Source organism: Rattus rattus, chromosome 2 (assembly GCF_011064425.1).
Source record: "Rattus rattus isolate New Zealand chromosome 2, Rrattus_CSIRO_v1, whole genome shotgun sequence".
NCBI classification, from domain to species: domain Eukaryota; kingdom Metazoa; phylum Chordata; class Mammalia; order Rodentia; family Muridae; genus Rattus; species Rattus rattus.
The window spans coordinates 62,379,836-62,404,448 of record NC_046155.1 but is presented as its reverse complement, the minus strand read 5'-3'; the positions used below and the strand labels follow the sequence as shown (position 1 = coordinate 62,404,448).

Genomic DNA, 24,613 nt, shown 5'->3' with positions numbered 1-24,613 from the left:
CTCTCCCTGTCCCTCCTGTCTCTTCCTCCTTTCCGTTCCAGTCTCCTCCTCTTCCTTCAAAATTTTCTCCCCACCCATCCTTCCTTCTTGTCCAATGACAGGCCTCATTCTATCTTGTATCTGCCTTCACCTACATAATGACATCATCTCACATTTCACCCTTTTTGTCTAATTAAAAAAAAACCTTTTCTCTCAAATATAAGCTGAGTACAACTATTATCATTTTGTAATTAAAAGCATAAAATATATCTAACACCCAGTCCAACACTTTATCAGTTAAACAGAACATTTAGTTATCCATTCCAGCTCAAGAAAGGCTTAAAATCTATATTATATCTTGGCTAGCTTGTTTTCTATCTGATAACTATCCAATAAAATATGTATTTTCAGAGTTAAACAGCCTGATGGGCTATGAGACTATAATCAGTCTTCAACCCCATCAGAAATCTGAGAATGACCAAATATCTATACACATAGGGAGCCTAACATGGCTTCCAGAACTGAGAGGTTGTAGAGACAAATCTCCACTAGCACAGTCCCCTGTTAGTAAACATGTGAGTGCAAGTCTTCAGCCTTCTGCCTCAAAATCAACTGACAAGACTGTTGAAATGCAGAGTTTGAAGGGCTGATCACCCTGTCTTGGCAGAGTTTATCAGTCAACTTTCTGCATAATTTGTCCTTTTCTGGACAGTATTAGTGGGCAGATGAAACAGGCAGTTTTGTCCAGTGGCTGCCTAGCCACAAAGTATTGCCTCACCTGGAGGTAGAGATGTTCAAATTCTTCATTAAATCCACCAAAGGGAATATAGGAGCAGATATGTCTCAACAAAAGATAAATAACTTTAAATCTCAAATTTTGTGGATTTCTGACATTTTTGAAAACCATCTATATAAGACAATCTGGACTATTGTCTTTATATCTTAATATTATCTTGAAAGTACTCTCACAAAGTCGGAGCCATGAGTTTGCTATTTGGCCCTTTACTCAAATGTGTAATCAGCTCAGAAGTTTGTAATGACATCAATAGAAGGACTGGCTCTAAATCTTGTACTTTTAAACTTTTTTGACAAATAAATTCTATTCCAAAACAAAGATATGATTTTAGCTTAGTTACCAAATGAGATTATGACTGTACAACTCAATCTAGCTAATTCCTCCCTATTAAATTACAACCAATTTTAAATTCCTCATAAAAACAGCTTTAGAATAATCACTTTCAGCCCCCCAAAAGTCCAGTGAACTGGGGCGATGACTCCTCCATAATTTCTTCAAGCTGTACATGGGCATTAAGGTATCCTTGGGGGTATGGGATAGAAAAAATGAAGCAAATGCTGTAGCCGATGTGTCCTGACTGAACCCAGCTGAAAGTCCTTGAGACCAGGCACACTCTGCAAAATACAACTTTCAAGACAAAAGATTAGAATTGAGATATCTTGTTTGATTCTCCTGAATCATTTTTTTCAGGCAGTCTACCTCTATCAAATCTGATCAGTATGACTCTGTGAGGTTTCCAGAGCCTAATCACACTTTTTAAAAACACAAAGACAAAATCTTTCTCCCAAAATACTGTGTTCCTTAGTCTGTAACCAGAAAAGCTTATATCTTGCACTCTCTCCCAGAGTAATAATATAACTACAAAATTCAAAGTCACACCCATTATGAAGATTAAACAATTTTTAAAAAAGGAAGTAAGCTAAACAATGAGCCTGATAGGCTTTTGTACTCTGTGATATCAGGAAATAAACCCAACATTCCCATGGAGCCCACGTTAAGAGAATCTGAGCTTCCTGTTGTGGTAAATATCAAAAGTAACCACAAACCCTCGCTAGCCGGCATCGACAAGCCATATGGCCTTTAGCGGGGTAATTCATAAAACAAACTAAACACCTTCTATCAATTCTAATACCAATAAGCAACGTATCAAACCAGGACTTTAACCCAAAATATATCCATCTGTTAAGCTCTCTATCTGGAGCCACAGATTTTTATTTAACCTTAATAACTTCTATAATATATGTTTGTATTCACTCTGCTTGGTGTTACAGACATTTATCACAACTCTCTACTTGGAGTTAGTGACTAATTTTCCCCTAAGTTCTGAACTGTGGGTGAAAATCTCCACGTGATTCAGGTAATCTCTTTACTCTCTTGTTTCTAAAAACTTAATCACCTTTTGATAATACCTGTCATTAAGAAGTAGCTTGTCTAACTAGGATTTCAACCCAAAATTCCCGTGGAGCCCACGTTAGAAGGAATATGAGTATCCTGAAAGACTTTCTAAACAACTTTCTTTAAAAAGCAGCTTTTAGTCTCCAACTCTCTGATCTGCCATTACTTATCCACACAGCCTGGGACCTACAGTCTGCCAGCCCAGGCTGCTTCCCTGTCTCTTTGTTTAAATTCCCCCACGCTTGAGATATCACATGACTTAACATGGCTCTGGCCTCCTCTTACTTAGAAATTAAAACTTTCTCTCAACTCTTAGGACTACTAGTGGATTCTTGCCCATTATGTTGGTTCTCCATCTGTTGTTGTAAAAATATAAAAATTAAAAAAGTATGGTTGTCTTTTATCCCCACTAGATCTGGCACCACGGTGCCTCAAGATATCTGCTAGATATCTTAATTTTCAGTCAGCAAAGCGTCTCACCCGCTTTGCTCCATCCTATATCACACTGCCGAAGGCCTCTCTCTGAGTCTGGCAGCAATCTCTCTACCTATCTAGTTCCCAAGTTAGGTTTCCATGCCAGAAGTGCACATCTCTTGTAAGGGTCCGATTTTCTTGTTCTGAAACCTCATGACACCCATGTCCTGGTGTGAGATGTAGAAGTACTGGAAAGATGGGAACTATGTGGGTTGTAGCCCCATGACAAGTGGCTTGGAGAGGATTGTTGAGTGGCCTTGTGCCAGTGTCCCCTGACTGTAAGCACAGGGAAGGCCCAGGTTAGGAAAGCAAAGCACCATGAAGCTCCTTTGCAGAACCTACCTGGGTTGGGGCTCTTGGACCAGGTGGCAGGAGCTGGGAGCATAGTTGGGCTTTGCCTGTGATTAGCCTGCGGACTTGGTTAATGGGTTTGACATTTGTTTCAAGAAGTAAGTCCCACTTCTATTACTTAAGGGTGCTTGCAGTGCTGACAGGGAGTCCAGAGCCTTCACAATGAGAATGAGAGGGTGCTGCAGGTGGAAATCCTGGCTGTGTTAGTGGCCCATGTGCTGGAACTGGTGGCCCCAGAGTCACTGCCCTGGACAGTGGCTACCTCGAAGGCCATGCAGTGGCCTCTTGCACTAAGAAGTTCTGGGGGCTACACTGCCCCTTGCTTTATCCCCTGCTGATAACCCTCACCCTCCACAGACCCTGAGAGGCCTGGGCAGGGCCTACCTTCCATGACTTAGCTTCTTCTACCTCGGCTTAGAAAGTCTGTGAGGCCTGGGGATCAAACCTGCTGAGCTTTTCCTCTGTGTGCACATGCCCCATTTCCTGTGTTCTTTGATTGTGGGCATTCAGCCGTGTCTCTGCCTTTTGTCTGCTGTCAACATAAGGTTCCATGTGGAATGCATTTTTACTTATCTGGAGATTATTCGAAGAAGTGAGTTGTTGGTTAAATGGTGGTCCAGATTTCAAGGAGCAGCCAGGCTGCTGCCTCCAGCAGTGTGGAGGGTTTCTGTTTGCTATCCTTTTCTCTGACACTGTCCTAGTGTCCTAGCTATGGTATCATCTGTCTTGACAGTCTGGTTGGTTACTTACTTACTTACTTACTTACTTACTTACTTTAAGGACTGGCTCTACCTATGTAGGCTAGAAGTCGGTTTGTAGACCAGGCTGCTGTCACACTTGCAGAAACCCTCCTGCCTCTGCTTCCCAGTGCTAGGATTACAGTGTGCTCCATTATACCAGGACACTCCGTGGCTTTGGATTGGCATTTCCTTTGCAGCACATGATGCTGAGCCTCTAGGTTGATGCTGGGCTCTTCTGTTCATGTCCTGGCCCCACTCTGGCTTGTCTTTGTAGTGCCCTACTGCTGCCTTCTGTGAGGTCAGGACGAGGAGGCAGTGTCTCCTGTGCTGTGAAACTCACTAGGAGTTAAGGCATGTGTTTGAGGCTTGGTAGAGTCTCCTTGTGCTCCTTGTTTGCTCTATGATGCTCTTGTTCCTTGCTATTTTTTTCCCATCTTTTTTTCTGCAGTTCTATCTCCATGATCTTCAGGACACTCAGTGGGCAAAGTGCTGGAGTGGTTTAGGACCTCTCTGTGGCTGGGCAGCCTGGGTGTTGCTCCGCTGAGCCTGGCTTCTGGGTGTTCTTCTGCCTATCTGAGATGACCTGGGCAGACTTCAGTTTCAGTGACAGAGGAATGCTGTGTGAAAAACCATCAACCAACAGACAGACAAATATACATAACATTGTGTTTATAGCTTTTGCAATTTTAATTAAGTATATACTTCAGAGTGCAAAGTACCTTTTCATTGTTGAATGGCTTTGACATTCTTAGGGTAGCACTGATCTGCTCATGGGCTACTGGCTGTCTTCCCCCATGCCAAGTTTTGACCAAGGTCTACCCACGACATCTGACTGACACCACGTAAAGGAGCACGTTCAGGGTTCAGGAGCCTTTTAGTGTGGCCACAGTTCCTTCCTGCCTCCCTGAGCAGGGCTTGCCATGATTGACACTTGCCTCTTCTGGTCCTGCTTCCTGTTCGAGAGCACATGTACATACATGGCATGGGGTTTTCTGTCTGCACTTTGTTTCCTGAAAGTTCTAAGCATTGTGACTGATTCCCCAAATACCTCCTCACAACACCTTCCTCCTGCCTCAGCTCACAGAAGAGCCCCATGATGTTCGAAGTGCATGCTTATATGGCACTGTGGAGTGGCTTGTTGCCTTTGGAAGCAGATATATGATGCTGTTTCTGTCTCCCTTCCTACAACCCCAGCTGGTGACAGACCAAGGATGTGGAGTGGATCATAGGTGCTGTGCCCCTGCCTCTGGCTAAGTGAGGATTGCTCAGGGCAGCTCACAGAGGCCAGACCGTGTGTGGATGGTCTTCCTCTCAGGAGTACAGACCCCTTATTGTTAGAGGTCCCATGCATGTCTCCTCTTCCCCTCCTCCCTCCCCCGGTAAGATCAGCCTCAGCTCTCCTTACTGGAGCCTCTGCTCTCTGTTTGGGGTTGTAACTGTGCTCTAATTTCCCCCTTTTCTCTTAATTTACAGCCAGAAAACCTGCAGAAGAACTGGCTTCGGGAATTTTATCAGGTAAGAGGCTCTGAGCCAGCACTTTCCTGTAGCCACTTGGGCTGTGAGTATCTCTGTTGTGGTGTTTTTATGCAAAGGTTACATCTTGTCCACCTGGAGGGCAGGAGTGGATGTCACCAGGTCAGTCCTAGGAAACAGTTGTTACCATCTCCTAATGATTGACATTTTGCTCTCTGGCTCCCTCCTGGCAGGGAGGGAAATAGTACACAGGGGTCTATTTGAGGATACCTCTTTGAGGAGGGCACTTCATAGTGCTTTTCAGGAAGGTTCCCCTAGGTGCAGCATGAAGCTTCGACCGACCCATACTGATGGCACGACCACACAGGGCCTGCTGCAGGTGTGGGTGGGAAGCCCTTGGGGGTGTCACTTTGAATAGACAGCAGTCTCCTAGTGCATCCCAGTAGGAGGGTGGTGTAGCACAGCAAGCAGCCACCTGGTTCTACAGTTGGCTTTGGGTGGGTGACAGATCTCTGAGCAGATGCTATGCAGACCTGGAGGACGAGAAGGGCTGAGCAGCCAAGAAGGGTAAACCAAGGTAACTGGGTGAGTGACCACAGCCCAGAGGACAGCAAGGCATGCTGTGTGTGTATACAGAAGTTCCCACGTGGTTTTCACAGGGTTATGCTAGAACGTAGTATTTAATTCTCTGAGCCTTGTTTATTTGTTGGGTGGAGGAGGACAAGAGTGGAGCCCAAGTCATGTAGGAGGCAAAGAGGCCGGGAATTACAGATACCCCTGTGCCTATGCCACAGACCTGCCTGTAGCTCTGCAGCTTGCTGGGGGTGCAGGCTGGGTAGGGTCAGGGTCAGGGGGTCACAGTGCATGCTACTACCCATCCTGGGTACAGTGATGTGGGTCTTCTGGGGCTGAATCTTTTCATCTCACACAATACTTGGCAGTTCTGTTCTCTTGCTGGCCACCATATATGTTTGCTAGGTATTTGGAGGTGGGGGTCATTCACTCTTAATCTTGCATTTATGAACCCATATTGTTCAGGTATTATACTTGGTTTTAGTTAGGGATGTAAGGCAGATCCTTGGCATATATTTAAGGCCAAGGAAGGAAAGGCCCTGAGTATACTTGGGGTTGGTTCAGATAAGGAGTTGATAGCCAGGGAATAGCCTGAGACAGTGAGGGGCAGGGCCTTACCATTGAAGGAACTGAGGTAGTAGGGGGATGGGTTTTGTCATAGAATGGCTTAATTTAATGAGGGGCTGGTGAGAACCTTGTCATGGAAAGGTCTGGGGCAATGAAGAACAGGGGTCCTGCCTAGAAGGCCTCAGGTAGTAAGAGGTGGGGCAGAGACCTGCCATGGAAGGGTCTGGTAGTAAGTGAATGTAGAGGCCTCTGTCAGAAGACAGTCTCTATAAGTGAGCAGAGGAGAGCCTTATCACCATGGTCTTAGATGATGGGGGCTAATTGGGTCCAGGGCCTGGGCGCCATGAACCTGTCTCCTAGGCTTCCAGGTGGGGATGGTATGATGTGGTCTTGAGATTATTTAATGAGCTCATGTGTTTGTGTGGATAATCACAGGTGTTGGGCATGTATTCCTCTTGTTCTCATAGTCCCTGGATGGTACGTGCATGTTCTTAGGTTAAACCATGGGGCTGATTGGACCTTGGTATGGGCCAATGGCCACAGTAGAGAATGGTTTACTGGATTGTAAACCAGTTCTAGGAGTGATTGATGCAGGGAGAGTCATATCTGGGATTGCCCTATGTATCTCTATACAAGGAGCAGAGTTCCCAGCATTCTTTGGTGAGATTGAGAGAGGAAATGGCTTGGGGTATGGGAGAGACATGAGGGACAGCATGGAGGGCTTTCCTGGAACTCTAGTCCCATATTTGCTGGGGTCCTGTATAGCTGACATTATATGTATGTGAAGGAGGATCCTGCCTGAGCTTGCCTCCCCTGCAGAAGAGTCTTGGTCTTGCTGTCTGGGCGTAGGGATTGGCTTGTGGAAAATGGCCATCTATGCCAGCCCTGGGCATTTAATTGGGTGGAAGATGCAGGGGTCCCAGCTGGCTCATCTGGCCGTCTGACTCCTGGTTTCTTAGAGATAGATGGAGGAATGAAGTAGTAAAGTGATAGACTCCTGTAAGGCCAGGGCAGGACATCGTGTGTGAGCATGGAAGCTATGACTGAAAGTTCTTCTCTAGCAGTGACAAAAGCAGGTGGGAGCTAGGCCTGGGTACGTGAGGATAGTACTTATTGGTTGGCCGTGCTCCAGAGTGCCCACCATACAAAGCCATAACTGTGAATTGGGAGCTAGACTTGAGAGCATAGAGATGGTGCCTATGAGCTTTGTTTTGGGGGATTCTCACCGGAGAAAGCCAGTACAGAAGCTGTGTGACCGGAGCTTGGTCTGGCTTGCACTGTGTCTGTCTGATTAATGTCTTCTGGGTACCTGCCTTCCAAGGTGGCCCTCAGTTCTGATCTTAGGGGTCTTGCTGGTCTTGCATGTTTTCCCTTACTCTGCACTGGCTGTTCAGCAAGGCTCTTATAATTAGGTCAGGCCTTGCTCCTCACCCTTGGTGGGAAGAAAGCGGGAATGAGCTTGCAATTTGTGCTCCAAATGTATGCTGAGGACGACAATTGGGGAGAAGGAAGCCTCTCCTATGTATTTTAGCAAGTCATGTGCAATTATAGTGCCTCATGTATGCTCTGCAGGAAATTTCAGAGCCATTGCCTCAGCCCACTCATTCATTTTTTCATTCATTCTTTCATTTCATTCATTCATTCATTCATTCATTCACCATTCATTCATATGAACTTCATGCATCTGGGAGACAGCAGCAGGAACAGGACACACACTGCCCTCCCTCTCTTGAGTATCCATGCATCATGGTGAGAGTGAGGAGCCTTTTCTGTGGTGTAGTTGTAGACAGCCTCCAGCAGAGACTGAGACTTGAGAGGTTAGAAGGAGCCCCTGCCAGGCTTGTGTTGATTTTGATTCTTTCAGCCTTGCAGGTGGGGCAGCTAGAAAATTAGCTTCAACCTTGTCATTGACAAAGGTAGTATACTTTAGTGTTGTGCTTTCAAGAAAACAGGCCTCTTGCCTTGTGTGTTGGTGTGCCTAAGCATCTGCCTGACTAGCATAAAGAAGGGAGGGGATGGTGTGTGTGTGTGTGTGTGTGTGTGTGTGTGTGTGTGTGTGTGTGTGTGAAGGCAAGGGGAAGTTCAAAAAAGCTTGAAGAAATACTTTCTCTGCTGCGTTCTGCCAGGGTACACAGGTTCTTCCCTTGGCAGCTCTGAAGTTAACTAGCTTAATATATGTGAAGGTGGCCAATATTTATAGCAGGACAGTCATCATGAACATCCTTCCTGCATCCTGCAGCAGGCCTTTCTGTGATCATGGGCTGTGGGCACTGCTATAGCTTTAAATGTACAGACTTGTAAAACAGCTTACAGACAGCGAAGGTGAGATTACAAGAGGTGTCTAAACAGATGCTAAGCCTTTGCCCTCGCAAGTCTTGCATGGTCTTTCCTTATAGGCGTTTTAAGATCCATGTGATAAGTCATATATCTGTGTCCAGCTAACACTGAAGAACAGTTGCCAGTTTATGTACACACCTGGCTTCAAGCACTAGACAGCACACAACCTTGAAGAGTGGTCCCTGTGGGAGGAGCAGGCGAGGGGAGCAGTCTGCCCACTTAGCTTGTAATAAGAGAATTTCCAAAGCAGCATCCAACAACCGACTCTGTTAAAGAGAGTGTGATAGCCAGTCACAAACTACTCAGCAGGTGAAGATGGGAGAGCATGGCCTGAAATAAGAAAAACTGACTGTTAGGGTGACTCAGGGTTGCTGGTGTCGGCCACTCTGAAGGAGCTGCTGTAGAGCTGTGCTCCCTGCGTGTGGGGGCTGTGCTCACTGCATGTGGAGGCTGTGCTGACTGCCTGTGGAGGCTGTGCTCACTGCCTGTGGAGGCTGTGCTCACTGCCTGTGGAGGCTGTGCTCCCTGCCTGTGGGGGCTGTGCTCCCTGCCTGTGGAGGCTGTGCTCACTGCGTGTGGGGGGGCTGTGCTCACTGCCTGTGCTCACTGCCTGTGGCTGTGCTCACTGCCTGTGGAGGCTGTGCTCACTGTGCTCACTGACTGTTGCCCACTTTCCCTTTTCATTGATTTTGCTGTTTCTTTTGTTATTCTGCTTCACTTTGTTCTTTGCACCTAGCTTCTGAAGATGGAAGAGGAAATGAAAAGTGTCAGAATACAGAATGGGATGTTACACTTAAATCCTATAGGAAGTAAGACGATACAGGGAATAGCAATGTCACCTTTATGCCAGCAGATCTGAAGTTTTATACGAAATGAGCAAATTCTTGGAAAAACATCATATCAGTGTTTACTCTAGAGGCAGTAAATGAATGTGGCCCCATAGTAAATGAGTTTGGCCCTGTACTCATTAGATTAAAATTTTGCTCATATATTTCTCCCAAACCCTCCAGGTCCAGATGGCTTCCCTGGTGAGTTCTGTCCAACATTTCAGCAAGAGGCAGTAACAGTGTTACAGGAACTTTCCAAGAAAACTGAGTCACAGTTGATGCTTCCCAACTCAGCCTGTGGCATGAACACTAATTATCCTGGCACCCAAAGTAGACAGACATTACATGATAAGAAAAAGACATCTCTTTGGTGATGCATCTGTCTTTAAGTCACTTCTGCTCCTATGAGTAACCCTTCACCCATGTTCTTTACATAAGTTCCTAAAACCTCATTGTGTCACCAAGTTGGATTTGGTAGTATCCATACTTCTGGTTGTTAAGTGCTCTCCGTCTGCGGTGAATAGACAGGCGTGTGTTCCATTTTCCCAAGAAAAGTTTCTCACACCTATTGGAAATGTGTTCATATTCTTTATTTTATTTTATAAAAATATTTGTTTATTTATTATGTATACAGCTTTATTATACAGCTTTCTGCCTGCATGTATACCTGCAAGCCAGAAGAGGGCATCAGACCTCATTACAGATGGTTGTGAGCCACGATGTGGTTGCTGGGATTTGAACTCAGGACCTCTGGAAGAGCAGTTGGTGCTCTTAACCACTGAGCCATCTCTCCAGCTATTTTATTTTTGAGATTAAAATTTCCCTTCCCTTTCTCCCTCTAAGCCCTTCCATTGTCCCCTCACTACACTCCCTTAAAGTCATGCCTTTGTCTTTCAGTGATTATTATTGTGTAATATATGTATTTGTATATACACACATATTACAAATATAACCCATTGAGTACCCCCCAAAGAAGAAAGAAAAAGAAAAACACATCTCAGTATCCACCCTGAAGACAAGCACAACAGTCCTTAAAGGTTCCGTACATCAAAACGATGTCTTGTAATCTGATACCCTCGGCACTAGCATGAGAAGTTTCTCTCTGCAATGGTCAGCAGTTACTGCTGAGCTGTAGCTGGTCAGAGTGGTGAGACTGTGTCCAGTGAGCGCTCAGCCCTACCTGGGACATCATCATTTTTCACCCCCAGGGATCAGCAAATGTCACAGAAGAGGGTCAGAAAGACTGTAAGAACTGGACAGTGGGGAGGAGTGCTGGGAGATACTGTCTTAGGGGCTGGCATGGCCATAGTGCCCATCAACTGCAGCTATGACTGGTTACACAAGACCCAGTCAGTGAGATCCATCAACACTCCAACAGGCTAATTAGACTCTGTGGATTAGTAAGCAAAAAGACATGAAACAGGGAGGGGACTTTGGGGGATGCCTGGAGGCAGTGGAGGGAGAGTTGGGGGAGCATATGATCAAGATGCATTGCGTACATGTATGAAATTGTCATATAGTTAGTAGGAAGTTATTCTATTTAAAAAACTGAGAAAAACAAAGCTATAACATTATATGAACATTCTCACATATGCATAGGGATGATACATTTTGTCCTCCATATCTGTGGGGAGATGGGTTCTGATACATCCTACAGATACCCAAATAATCAGTAGATGCTCAGGTCCCCTCTATGAAGTAGCCCAATATTGCATAGAATTCGTATATATCTTTCCACACACTTAATATCTAACACAATGTAGACACTGTGTAAGTAGTTATTGTATTGTTTAGAGAATAGCAGCAAGAAAAATGTCTGTTTATCCACAGTCTAGAGGCAGTTTTTCCCCAGGTATTTTCAGTCTGTGGTTGATTGAATCCGTGTTTGTAGAACCATGGATGTAGAGAGTCAAGTGTTTATATAGTGGTTAATGTATAAAGACTTAGAAATTCAAAGCTGGCTTAACATTTGAGCATCAGTGACTATCATTTACTATGTTGACTGAAGAAGAAAAACTGTATTTGTCTCAATAGATAAAGAAAAATAATTCTGTAGTGCATTTGATTAAAAATCTTCGGCAAAGGAGAAAACAGCCAGGTGTGGTGGTGCATACCTTTAATCCATGTGCTTGCGAGGCAGAGGCCGATGAGTCTCAATGGGTTTGAGGTTAGCTTGATGTACAGTGAGTTCAGGCCAGCCAAAGGCTACATACATAGTGAGACCTTGTCTCAAACTACATGGCAGATAGGTAGAAAACATAGAATGCATAGAAACCAACGTGTGCAGAGCTGTGGGGAGCATTGCCACCCCCCTTCCCCCAGTTCACGTGTATCTACTAATGGTGACAGCACGACCTGTTACTTGAAGGCCGGAGCAAGGGGGTGCTGTTGCTCTTCTCATGGTGTTGAAGGGCCATGCACTGCAGTGCGGCAAGGGATGAAATCAGAGAAGGAACAAACCCTGTGCTGGCAGGAGACATTGCTGACTGCCTGGAAAATCATGAAGATTCATAGACTGGCTGCTCTGCCACTAACTGAATGTATTTAGTTTTCAACCCTCAAGACCTGTGTGAAAACATGTTTTCATTAGCTACAAACAAATATAAATTTAGTTTTAGGGAAAGCATTAGCATTCTAAAATGAAATACCTGGGTAAAATCTAATGTAATGTCAATATATGTTGTAGTTAAAATTAATCAAGGGTTTCTACCCCGCCTTTGATCATTTAGTTCCCAGATAAAAGACACAACCTTTGTATTTATAATAGCCTTAAAGCACTGGAGCTGGGCAGATATCTGTCCTGTAAGCTCTTAGTGTCTACTTCCCTGTGAATAACCCCGAGTTATAACTTGCCATGTTTCTCCTGGGCTGTTTTTACTCTGACTAGCCAGCCCTCATGGCTATGTTCTCACGATCCACTTACTCAATGGTGTCTTCTCTCTTTTTTACCTTCTACTCCCTCGTGGAGCTTCAGACTCCAAGCCTGGGAACTGAAGCTCTGCCTACCTCTGTTCTGTCCAGCTAGCATTTTTATTGACCAATCAGGGATAACTTGGGGGGCAATGTTACATAGCATCACTTGATGTATGTGAGGATTCCCTCATCCCTAGGGGCAATCAGATCCAAGCCTCAATATATATATATATATATATTATAATAAATATTCTATCTATCTATCTATCTATCTATCTATCTATCTATCTATCTATCTACTGAAAAGCTATGTAACATCAATGCAAGAATAAAGACTATGAAGAACTCGAGAGACACTACATTTGTGGACTAGAAGGTGTGAATTCTGTCAGTGTTAATTCTCCATCATCTGACATACTACTAATCTAATGTAGTTGTGATAAAAATCTCAGCAGAAGACAGGTATGTAGTGCATGCCTGTAATCTCTTTACTTGGGTAGCTGAGGCAGGAGGATCATGAGTTTGAGAACAGCCTGGACTGCATAATGAGACCCTGTCTCAAAAAAGTTTCTCAGCAGCATTTTTTTCTACAAGTTAAAATATGGTTCTAAAAATATATAGACAAGGAAAGGAACTATAAGAGCCAAACAGTTTGAAGCAAAACAAGCTTTGAGGGCTCTGTTCTGGTTTCAGGAAGTATGATAAAGCTGCAGTAGTCAGACATGTTGATAGCCGTGGAGGTACAGATGGGCACGACGGCAGAGATGGAGAGGAGCCCCGAGATGTGAACGGGTGAGCAGTAGCAATGCAGAATTCAGGTTTTAGAGCCGTGGCCTGGCCCGTGTGCACCATGGCAGCTGCTCAGGCAGGTGTGAACGCACCTGTAAAGTGCACACTTTGTACTGTGACTGACGTAGACTCACCATGAGTCATAGAGCTAAATGTCAGTCCTCGCTCGAGGCTGCATACAGAGACTGACCCCACTCAGGCCCTAGAGCAAATGCAAAACTTAGGCTCATGAAGCTTCTAGAAGGAAGTTTTTAAAGAAGACCTTTGCCATCCTGGGCTAGATAAAGATTTCCTTTTCTTTCTTTCTTTCTTTCTTTCTTTCTTTCTTTCTTTCTTTCTTTCTTTCTTTCTTTCCTTCCTTCCTTCCTTCCTTCCTTCCTTCCTTCCTTCCTTCCTTCTTTCTTTCTTTCTTTCTTTCTTTCTTTCTTTTTTCTGTTTTTCTTTTTGTTTTTTTGAGACAGGGTTTCTCTGTATAGTCCTGACTTGTCCTGGAACGCTCTGTAGACAAGGCTGGCTTGGAACTCAGAAATCCACCTGCCTCCTGAGTGCTGGGATTAAAGTTGTGCACCATCATGCCTGGCAGGTAAATATTTCTTACATATAATATTAAAAATATATTCAAGAAAGAAAACCCCCGAAGTTAGACTTCCATCATAATTGGGAACAGTTCTTCATGAAAACAGCGTTAAAAGATGAAAAGAAATCAGAGGTGGGGAGGTATGGTTTAGGAACGAATTATTCTCAAAAGCTCATGTGTTTTGGTGTGGTTATCAGCTGATGGGAAGCTATTGAACCTGAGGGCTAATGTATGGATCTATTGGGTTTAATTCTTTGATTCGCAGTACTATGTAGTTCTTAGGAAGGGCCTGCTGCTGTTTACCTAGCTGACACAAGGACATGTTTATGCTGAGGCTTGATGCAAATATGTACAGTTGCTCTGTTTGTAATCCATGCCTTTGATAGAAGCCAGGCTCGGAGCATGTGACATGCCTGTCAGGCGCTGTGACGAGTGATAGCACTAGAGTAGAAATGCCACCCTGCTGGGCTGCTTGGGTTCTTTGAGGAGTCCACTGGGGAGGGGGATTCCAAATAGATGTCCAGACTGAGGTTAGCTTCATACTGGTGCACTCCATACTCCTCTGTCCCTCAGGTGCCCCTCCGTTGCCAGCATGCCACAGTGCCCAGGATGCAGGCTGCCTTTGTATATTTTGATGTCCTCACTCCTTTTGAAATTCTCTGAGGATGCTTGGGGCTCCCTGGATTGTTACGCTGTTTGCATCTTTCCTTTTCTTCCCAACCCTGTTTCCAGCTTCTGGAGTGACCTAGTGCCCCTTAGGTCTCTTGACCCCTGGCATCTCATGGGTGTCACATCTCACACCATTGCTGGCTGGTTCTGCAGTCTCCTGTGCTGATGCAGCCCTTCACCCTCACTTTTATCTTCAGTTGTGGAGTCCGTGTTCCTCCCATCCTTTTTCACTCTCAGGGTCCTTGTGTCATCTGAGTTCTATTACCCCAGCCTCGCCACTCCATTCATGTTATCACCCCCTCATCCTGGTTAGAGGCACTGGCCTTCTGCTTCTTCCTCTACCTCCCTTTCTTTATAGTCTTCACAGAGCAGCCCGGGGAAAAACTGGGGGCCTCAGCTCATCTTTAAGGCCCCACAGAAACTCCCTTCCCTGTGTCCAGCTCCCTGTGCCCTCTTTGTCCTCCCTTCATTTTATATATGGGAATTAAATCTCAAGCTTCACATATGTGAGGTGTGTGTTCTACCACTGAGCTATAGCCCATTCCCATCCCCCCTTTCTCTTTAAAAATCTTCCCTCTCCCACTCTTCTTCTTCATCATCATTGTTGTCATCATCATCATTATCAAAGTTTGAGGTGCGTCCTACTAAATTACCCAGGCTGTATGGCGAGGCAGGCTTTGGGCTCCCCAGTATCTGGGGTTATAGGCCTGTACTACCAGGCATAGCTTCCCCAGTCTTTAAAACATACCACATAACCTAGCGTCATTCCACAGAGGCAGGGATCACTCTGAAGTTCTGGGTCAGAGCCTGGTCTAGAGTAGGAGGCAATACATTTTCAGAGTGTACCACAGGCAGAGGTGAGGGAAGCCAGTGCTGTGGTCTTCTGTGAAGTACAAGAGGAGCCTATTGGTCAGGGGCAGTGGGAGAGGATAGAGAAGGAAGGCCCTGGGAACAATCTTGTCACTGGGGTCTGATCTGGATGCAGCTGGTTCAGGGTGCCATGTGCAGGCTGTGGCACAGCATGCGCCTATGTATATGCTAAAGTTAGCCTCCTTTGCTCTCAGATTGTCTTTGGCTGAGGTTACAGAAGTGCCTTGTCAAGAGCCATACAGGCACGAGGCAAAGGTCTCTGGCTTAGAGCAGGGGTTCTGGAGTTGGTGATACCAATCTTGAGGGTAGTCCAGGAGCCCCTTGGGTCTTCCTGCTGCCCGGGCGACTGCCAGGGAGTGAAGAGGCCTGCTGTATATTAGACCTCGTTGGGCCCAAGTGCTTTAACTTGAAGTGCTTGTTGGTATGGTTTTGCACATTGACACCTTGTGTCTCTAGATCCAGGGTGTGGCTATCCTGCCTGCTTCCCTGGGGTAGCCTGAGGTTCCAGAATGCCCATTGCTGGACTCTGTCTTCCTTTTACCTCTCAAGACTTGGAGGCATCACATGTCACTTTATAGGTACTACTTCTTCTTCTGTAGCTATATGTGTGACATATGATTTGCCCATTGGTGGCGACTGGGTTTCCTCTGACCAGAGCTACCTGGGCATTTGTGTGCCATTCTCTATGGACATCTGTTCCTCTCAGTCTGCTCCAGAAATGTGTGCCAGAGGATGTAAGAATGTAGCCAGGTGAGGGCATCATGACCTATCAGTAGGAGATCCATTGCTCCCTGACTCTGGGAAGGCATTGTGGTAGCACCTACAGGAGAGAGCAGCACACAGGCAGGCACACCTGGAGAGAAGCATCTGAGCCTGCCAGGCCCAGGAGCCGCTCCTGTTTTGTTGGTCTGTGTTTTAGATCCTTTACATAATCATACTTGCTGTGGGATCCAGACATTCATGGTCTTCACTGTGATTCTGCTCCTTGAAATTCAACCTTTCCTTATGATGGTGCCAGTGGTGGGACCTATGGGGGGTGACGAGGCTTAGACGAGGTCTTGGGATGAGTGCCCATGTAAACAAGGGACAGCAGGGAGGGTCTGCTTTGTACACGTGAAGACATAGCAGAGGTCTTGGGCAGAGGCACGGGCCTCACCGACCCCAAATGGACTGGCATCTCGATCTTGTGCTTCTGTCTTCAGAACTGTGAGTGTGTTTAGGTTGCCCTTTCTCCAGCATTTTGTTCAGCTGAGAAGCTAACCAAGACAGGGTTGTAAGGGCTCTCTATGCTGCTGGGTGGCTCTTGGGGGAACCAAGGCTGGAAACTAATGCTGACTTTCCACCTGTCCTGAGGTGTCAACCTGGGTGCTTTGTGGGGGAAACTGGGGTCAGCATAATTGAGGTGTTGAGTGTCATGCCTCCAAAGGATACAGGTGTCCCCTGTTGGCTGACTCACTAAGTGTTGTGTTCCTTATAGAAATAATGGCCTGGCAGAGAAGCATCTTCCATTCTGAGCGGTGTTGAAAGCAGAACACACAGACAGTTTAGGCAAATGGGGTAGAAGGTGACAGTGGAGGTCCCAACGACCTTGGAGAACTTGGCCCTTCTTCTGGGGGCAAGCCCAATCCTGATGGTTCACAATGGACATGCTGTGGGTTGGGATGGAAATCATGTTCAAGGGAGCTAGCAGCATGAGAGGTACCCCTGCTAGCATGGCCCCCTTGGTTGCATGTGACCTGTCCAAGCATGGAGAAGAGTTGGGGGTGACCATGGGTCTATCTGATTTGAAGATAGAGATTTAGTTCTGTTGCCATCCTTGACAATTATGTTCATGGCACATGGTTCTGATTGACAGTTCTTTTTTATTTGGGATCTTACTTTATTGCATAGGTTGGTCTTGAACTTGTGAACTCAAGCATTACCAACTCAGCCTCCTGAGTAGCCAGGACTACAAGTGCCACCATCTTGCTTGGCTCTGATCAGCAATCATAAATATACCCTTTGTAAAGGGAACCCAAGTTTGGATGAATACTTTTCTGGAAATTTATCTTTAGCAGAAAATCCTGAAAGCATATCTGTCAGGCATGTCTTCTGTGAGGGGAATGATCCTGCAGGGCAAGGCCATGTTTCTAGTTTTAAGTGGTCTGCTGGCACAGAGTAGGGCACAGACTCTTTTGTACCCATCAGGAAGAGGCTTCGGAGTATAGCTGCAAAGCCCAATGCAGGCTCAGGAGTCTGACAGAAAGGGTTCCATTCTCACTGTAGCCGGTCCTTGCTTTGTGACCCGACCTGCCAGTAACTCCTATCCTGGGGTGATGGCACCCACTCATTAGAGTGAGGATTAAAGGAGTTATCAAAAAGAAAGGGACTACTTGTGAGTCCTTCTGACTCAGTGCTGCTAGGACACAGACAAGGGGCTGTGCACCCCAGGGCAGGGCAGCCCTGACCTGGCCTTCTCAGCTACTCCTTTGCTCTGGGATGCCGGGGCTGTGGAGTGAACTGTAGCTTTGTGCTCTGCGTGGAGCAGGCTGTCCTGAGCTCTTGGTAGTTGAAGGGCTCACAGAGGAAAGGGTCTGGGTCTGTCTACTGAGCTAGTGAGTCCCCTTGGGCTCTGAAAGACAGACTGAGCACACACTGGACCAATAACAACCCCTCTCAGAATCTCATTTCTGAAGAAAGGAGACACATTAGCTCCTGGCTGATTGGAGGCCAAGGCCTGTCTCCTGCCCACTGAAACAGCAGGTAGGAATTTTACACACTTTCAAGTTTTCCAGGACCACAGTTTATAAGGTGGAGAGAAACGAATGGAGTGATTGCTGTTGTTGTCCTTGTTGAGGCAGGATCTTACTGTGTACCTGGCCTCAAACCAGCCACATAGACCAGGCTGGCTTGAACTCACAGAGATCTACCTGACTCTGCCCTCTGAGTGCATGAGATTATTTTAATGTTGATTTAACCCTGTGATTCTAATCTGTTATTGTGCATGATCAGTGTAGTTAGTAATAAACTACTTTATGTGTTTTGTGCTGCCTGCCAGACACCAGGGAAGGTGACTGTCTGCTGAGTGTCTCAGATGTGCCCTTCTCCTTGGAGTCTAAGCTTGCCTTTTCTGCTTTTTACCTGAGAGTCATATTGATGAAGTTGCTGTCACAGCAGCATGAAGCGCATGAGGGACCGCTGTGGTCAGTACGTCTTGGTTAGGGTTTCTATCGCTGTGCTGAAACACCACGACAAAAGCAAGTTGTGGAGGAAAGGGGTTATTCGACTCACACTTCCACATGTAGCGCATTATTAAAGGAAGTCAGGACAGGAGCTCAAACAGGGCAGAAACCTGGAAGCCAGGAGCTGATGCAGAGGCCAGGAGGGATGCTGCTTACTTAGGCTCCTCTGGCTTGCTTGACCTTGCTGTCTTATAAAACCCGGGACCACCAGCCTACGAGTGACACCATCCATAATTGAGCTCTTCCCCAAATATCATGAATTAAGAAATTGTACTACAAGCTTGCCCACAGCCTGATCTGAGGCTTTTTCTTAACGGAGGCTCCCTTCTCTCAGATGACTTCAGCTGTGCCAAGCTGACATAAAACCATGCAGCAGGGTCTCTGTGGGAAGGCGTGTGGCAGGTTTATAGTAGAGTCCTCCAATAGGGCACATTCTTCAGTAGGTCTCCAGAAACAGATCTTCAGATGTTTAGGGACATTTGCTGATCCAAATCAGTGGTCCAGCAGCTTAGCACCAGGCTAACACAGGTGTCTGCCATCAAGGGCTGGGCTGCTACTCAGTCATATAATCATTACCCTGTAAAGATACTTGTCTGTAAGAAGAGCTTCAGACAAAGGATTCTTTAAAAAAAAAATACTGGGTACCAGTGCTGTCACCTTCATATGACAGGTCTCATGTTTCTTATGTCTTTGTCTTATGTCTCCCATTCCCTAAATCAGTAATGGCATCACCTGACTGGCATGCTGGGTGCTCCTGGGCTGCAGTGCTCCGGTGTCCTTGGATTGCAGTGTGCTAGGTCCCCCTGGGCCATAATGCTGAGGGGTTGGGGGTGGCCCTGAGCTACATCATTGTGGGTGCCCCTGGGGTTCAAGGTTGTGCGCAGAGATCGAGCCATTCTTCATACCCAGGTTTAAAGATAAGAAGATTGAGGCTCTACGAGGCTATGAGATATGCCTGCAGCCACATGGCTGAGTATTGTCAGGATCCGAGTCCTGTCACTGCAGCCCCCAAAGCCATACTTGCCAATGACAAGATCTGGGAGAAGAGGCGAGCAGGACCATGTGGAGCGAGGAGTTGCAGGACTGAGGATCTGTGGCGCTGGGGAAAGGCTGCTGGACATTCTCAGAGTTGGGCCACGGTCTGGGAAGCAGGGCTTGAAGAGGAGGGTGGAACAAAGGGAGGCTGGAGACCCAGTAACTGCAGGCCTTCCTCTCCAGCTGGGCTGTGTGTCATTTGTCATGCCAGAGGAAAATGGATGGAGCAAGACACTTAAAGGAAAAGAAAGTTGGTTGGGCCATGAGGACTGCGCTGTGTGGTTTTGTGTCAACTTGACACATGCTGGAGTTATCAACTGAGAAAATGCCTTCATTTGTTACAGCTCAAGGAGCGCTGACAGGGGCTTTGGGAACCTCAGAGGCTCTGGACTTCACATATGGCCCCCTCTCTACTGTGTGCCCCACAGTAAACACCAGTGAACTCTAAGTGGCCAGAGTGAAGAGGGACTCGGTGAGATTCTGTGTGGTAGGCAGCTTCCGGAGAGAGGTGTTCAACGGTGCCACAGCTTTTCTGGCTGTTTCTACAAGGCTACGGCCCTGCTGGAAAGCCAGGAAAACTAGTGGAGGCCTTACAGTTTGAATTTGCTCTGACCTTAGTTGGAGGCACAGACTTATTAAATGAAAAGAATCAGTCTGCATGGCTTAGAATTCCTCAAGTGTAGGGTCCAAAGACAGGACCTAGTTCCACAACTGTCACTCTTCACAGGCTGTAGGCTTCTCTTAAGTTCCCAGAGGAGCTGCTAGTAGTTTTGCCTACAAGGGAGGAACACAGCAAGAGCCACTGACCTCACCAGTTTGGCTGTGCTCTTAGGCCAGCGACATTGCCTGCCCATGGGGTCAGGGGAATTTACAGTGCCCTGTGCAGAGCAGTGAGCCCCTGTCCCCTACCCCCAAGCTGGCCCTCTGTCCTAGGCATGGACTTGTGAGAGGTCATTTAATGAGGCCTATAGGAGCCACAAATAGTGCATTGCGAACTAGAGAACCATCAGCCAAGGATGGGGGTGCCTGTCGCCCAGCCATGGGAGGTTGAGAGCCCACACCTGAGCCCAAGAGCATGGGCGTTTAGAGCCTGCATTGGTGGCAGGCCCGAGAGCTCTTTTGTCCCTACCGCTGATCCTGGAGGCTGTGCTCCTCTGGTGTAGCCTGCCTGTAGGACTCCTTGTTAGGTCACTAATGCTCCGCTTTGGAGACCTACCTAACAAGGCCTGGCTCTTGCTATTTTTAACTCTGCTCTTGGCAGTGTACAGGGTCGATGACCATAGGCTCACAGTGGCTTCCTGGGAGCTGAGTCTGGCCCTGTACGCAGGCATCTGCACAGTGTCCCACACAGAGAAGGGACTTAACGGTGGGAGGCTGCGTACCAACCTGCAGGGGTTGTACAGTGTATGTAAGCCCCTGTGCTCTTTCTGGCCACAATGTCTAGTTCACTCTTTTCCAAAATATTTTAATACACGTAATATTAAACATTAGTTAATGTATCTTTTGAGCTTTCCTTGAAGACCATAGCTCATGGAAATGGCACTAGAACCTCTGCACCAGCTGTGTTATTTTTAAGTCAGAGGTGGCTCCTTTTGTCCTGGAGAGCCCTGTCAGTTCTGTTGTCAAGCAAGGGCAATACTGAATGGAATTCCATGCAGTCCACAGCCACTCCTGGTGGAGGGCTGGAGTTTATTTCCCAGTACACTTCCCACCAGCGGTGCCATGATGTGACATCTGATAGCAGCTGGCTTTACACTCAGTCCTCCAGACATCCTGCTGCCAGGCAACCCATGAGTTCCACTGGCTTCACCGAGAAAACTGACCGTGCTGCTCTCAAGCCAACTAGGTTGCCTGCCCTGGCTCATCAGGAGGCCAGTTAAGATCAGTGCAGGAGCCAGGCCGTTGTCTTATAGCTGCTATGGACATTACATGACGTCTCTAACCTCTGTGGTCCTGAGTAGGGCAGCCTGGGCCCATGATGGTGATATCTTGCTTGCCGCTGATGCAACCTTTGGCATGAATGCTGATTCCAAACCAGTGTCACTTGTCCTCCTGTGCTGGGGACTTGGTATCTACATCCTCATTAATACCTTACAACATTTGTCTAAAGAAGGCAGTCCCACTACAGACCCTCAGCTGAGGCCCGGACCCTCTGAAGCAGGTGGCAAAGCAAGAATCATAGTCCTGTGTGATTCCTGGATAGCCTTGCTTTTCCTCTGCTGACCCCACCCTTTGCTAAATGGGCAGCTACAGCTGGCTAGCAAGCTCGCTGGAGCCGACGAAGTGCTCAGGAGCTTGCGGGCCAGACATTCGATGCTGCTGTTATTAAGAGTCAAATCATATGAAGTAAGTGACATAATGAAGTAAGTAACAGTGAGACTGAAGATCATGATTGCCCCGGGCTCATCTCTCCTTAATGACTGTGTGGCACTGTCTCTGCCTGTGGCCCTGGTTGACCTGCCTGTGCTGTGAGTCTGGAATTGCTGCAGCATGGCAGTGAGTTACTGGTGTCTCCATCCATGGGGTGTTGGTGAGTATTGGGGTGCTAGAGGCATTAGCCCCAGGGAATGGGTAGCTTCTGTAAACCACCCTTCCCCAGGCTGCCATTGCCTGAATGGTGAGTTGAAGTCAAGTGGTCTCATTTGACCACTGAGGAGACTTATGTCCCCTAGGCAGTGATTCCTGGGACGCTTCAGAAACCAGCAGTATGCTATGAGCCTACACTGTCACATGACATTGCTGCCAAAGTGTTACTTGGTCAGCTTCCTCAGAACCCCTGGTGCTGGCCTTCTCCCCATTTTCCCATAGAGAGTGGCACTGTCCTATTTCTGTGCCCCTGAGACTTTCTACTTTCTCAGAGTAGTGTTTATATGTGCCTTAAAAACGACTGAATGGCTTCACTCCCTTGTAAAAGAAATGCTTTTTAGAAAATGTTATTCAGAAGTTTCTAACAGCTTGTCACTAAAAACCATCCTCTTCCATGAGCTTCTTTGACCTCCTCATACAGTGGCTAAGTGTGCTCTCACTGGAGCATGTGAGCTGGCCTTTGTGCCAGCCTTGCAGACAAGTGGGTATAACATGTATTCACATGGTCTGAGCGTAGCTCCTCACTGCCATGGATGGGAGCAGGACACAGGTTCCAGGTTGAGCTGCACAATAGGACAGTTGTAAGGAACCTGCATTCTCATCAGCAAACAAGGAGAGAACAGAGACACTATAGGAGATCAGAATTTCCCATGGTCCAGGCACGCTCACTATGACACTTCAAGGTGGTAAAAACCATTAAAGAAGGCCATTCCAGTATTCCAGAAGGGACTATGGTGGTGATTCTCAACCTTTCTAATGCTGTGACTCTAATAATACAGTTCCTCATGTTATGGTGACCTCATCCATAAAATTATTTTTGTTGCTACTTTGTAACTGTAATTTTGCTATGGTTATGAATTGTAAGCAACTGTCTTTTCTGATAGTGTTTGGCAACTCTTGTGAGAGGGTCTTTTGAAACCCAAAGGGGTTGAGAAACACTGGACTGTGATCACTGGCCGAAGGGAGTGTAAGCTTCGGGTCTCTCTGCCTTTCAATACATTTGCCTGATCAGCTTCCAGTCTGTGGAAGTAGAGGACAGAGGCACGAATTCCAGGCTAGTTCCACACCCAAGCTGAGCTTGGCAGATTTGTGGGGGTTTTTAGATTTATTTTATTTTATGTGCAGGAGCGTTTTGCCTACATTCGTGTACCTCATGCATGCCTAGTGCCCCCAGAGGCCATAAGAGTGTGCCAGATCCCCTAGAACTACAGCTCTGGGTGGTTAAGAGCCACATGTAGGTGCTGGAAACCAAAGTCAGGTCTTCTGAAGAGTGGCCTGTGCTCTAAGTACCAAGGCAGCTTTGCAGCCGGCAGACTTGTAAGTTTCCACCAGCTCCTCCACTCCCATTATCTTCAAGCAAACCGGACTGTGGGGTGAGTTATCCTCAAGTGTTCTTGTGGTCGTCTGCAAAGAACAAGCAGGGCGCCCCTTTGTCATTGCACTTGAAGGGCAACACCGAGTCCTAGTGAACATCAGCCATGACTCAGGGCCTCACAGTTCCTTACAGGCCATGGTTAGAGTCGTTTGCTCTGCTGGTAGAAATTCAAATTTTTGTGACTTTGTTGGGACATTCTTGACAAATGGTTCACTTCGTGTAGTTGGAATATTTAATAAGGGGTTCTGATACTGGTCTGCACCATGAGTCCCTCAATATGACCAAGATGACTGACTGTGTTACACATGAAAGGTCTGGGGCCTGTCATCCCTTCTGTCCTCTGCGGCCACCATGCAGCTGGCTTGATTTATGATGAGGCAGCATCTGTAGTGTTTGTTTGTTTATATAAACAAGACTCTGATAGTATATGCTTTTCTTACAGCGCTCGTTCTGTGATTAGAGGACAGCTTCTGTGACTTCCATCCTTTAAGATTCATTGAGACTCGGTTTATGGCCAGAAGGCTTCTCTTGGAGAACACATCTAATGAGCTCACATCCTGTAGACACTGAGATGTCATAGAATCTGTGACGCCATAGGTTTTGGCTTGCAGTTTTGCTATCCTGTGTCCTGGTTGTGTTTGTATTCATGAGAGTATGTGCTTGTGTGAGTGTGTGTACATGTGTGTACCATGACTATGAGTCTGCCCTTGAGTAAATGTGTTGCTGAGGATAGATGGTAAGCTTCTTCAGTGATTGTGGTTCCGTTTCTCTCTTTTTCTGTTATGTTTGCCCAGGGTGCTTTGTGGTGTTGTCCCTTCCCCCAGGCAATTTTTCTGTCTTCCTCTCTGATGGCTTTGAGTTTCATCTTCTGAGGCCTTTTCTGGCATCAGTATTGACTCTGCCCCCTTGAGGTGGGTCTTTCTTTGTATAACTTCTGTATAACTGCTTCAAACCTGTGCCTTCCCAATGTGGGGCCTTGGCTGGCAACACACTGGAGGCTTCCCTGTACTTACCACTTTCCACTGCTGTCCAGGCTGACTCCAGGGCCATCTGGTGAGGCTGGTGA

At 46.7% G+C, this 24,613-nt stretch overlaps 1 protein-coding gene across 1 annotated transcript in view; it reads left to right on the top strand.

Moving 5' to 3' along the window:
- Window positions 1-24,613, top strand: part of Inpp5a (inositol polyphosphate-5-phosphatase A) — a 181,229-nt gene that overhangs the window by 54,903 nt on the left and 101,713 nt on the right. Inside the window, exon 2 of the mRNA XM_032892357.1 lies at window positions 5,209-5,250. Within this exon, the coding sequence (XP_032748248.1) occupies window positions 5,209-5,250 (42 nt within the window). The remainder of the gene's footprint in view (window positions 1-5,208; window positions 5,251-24,613) is intronic.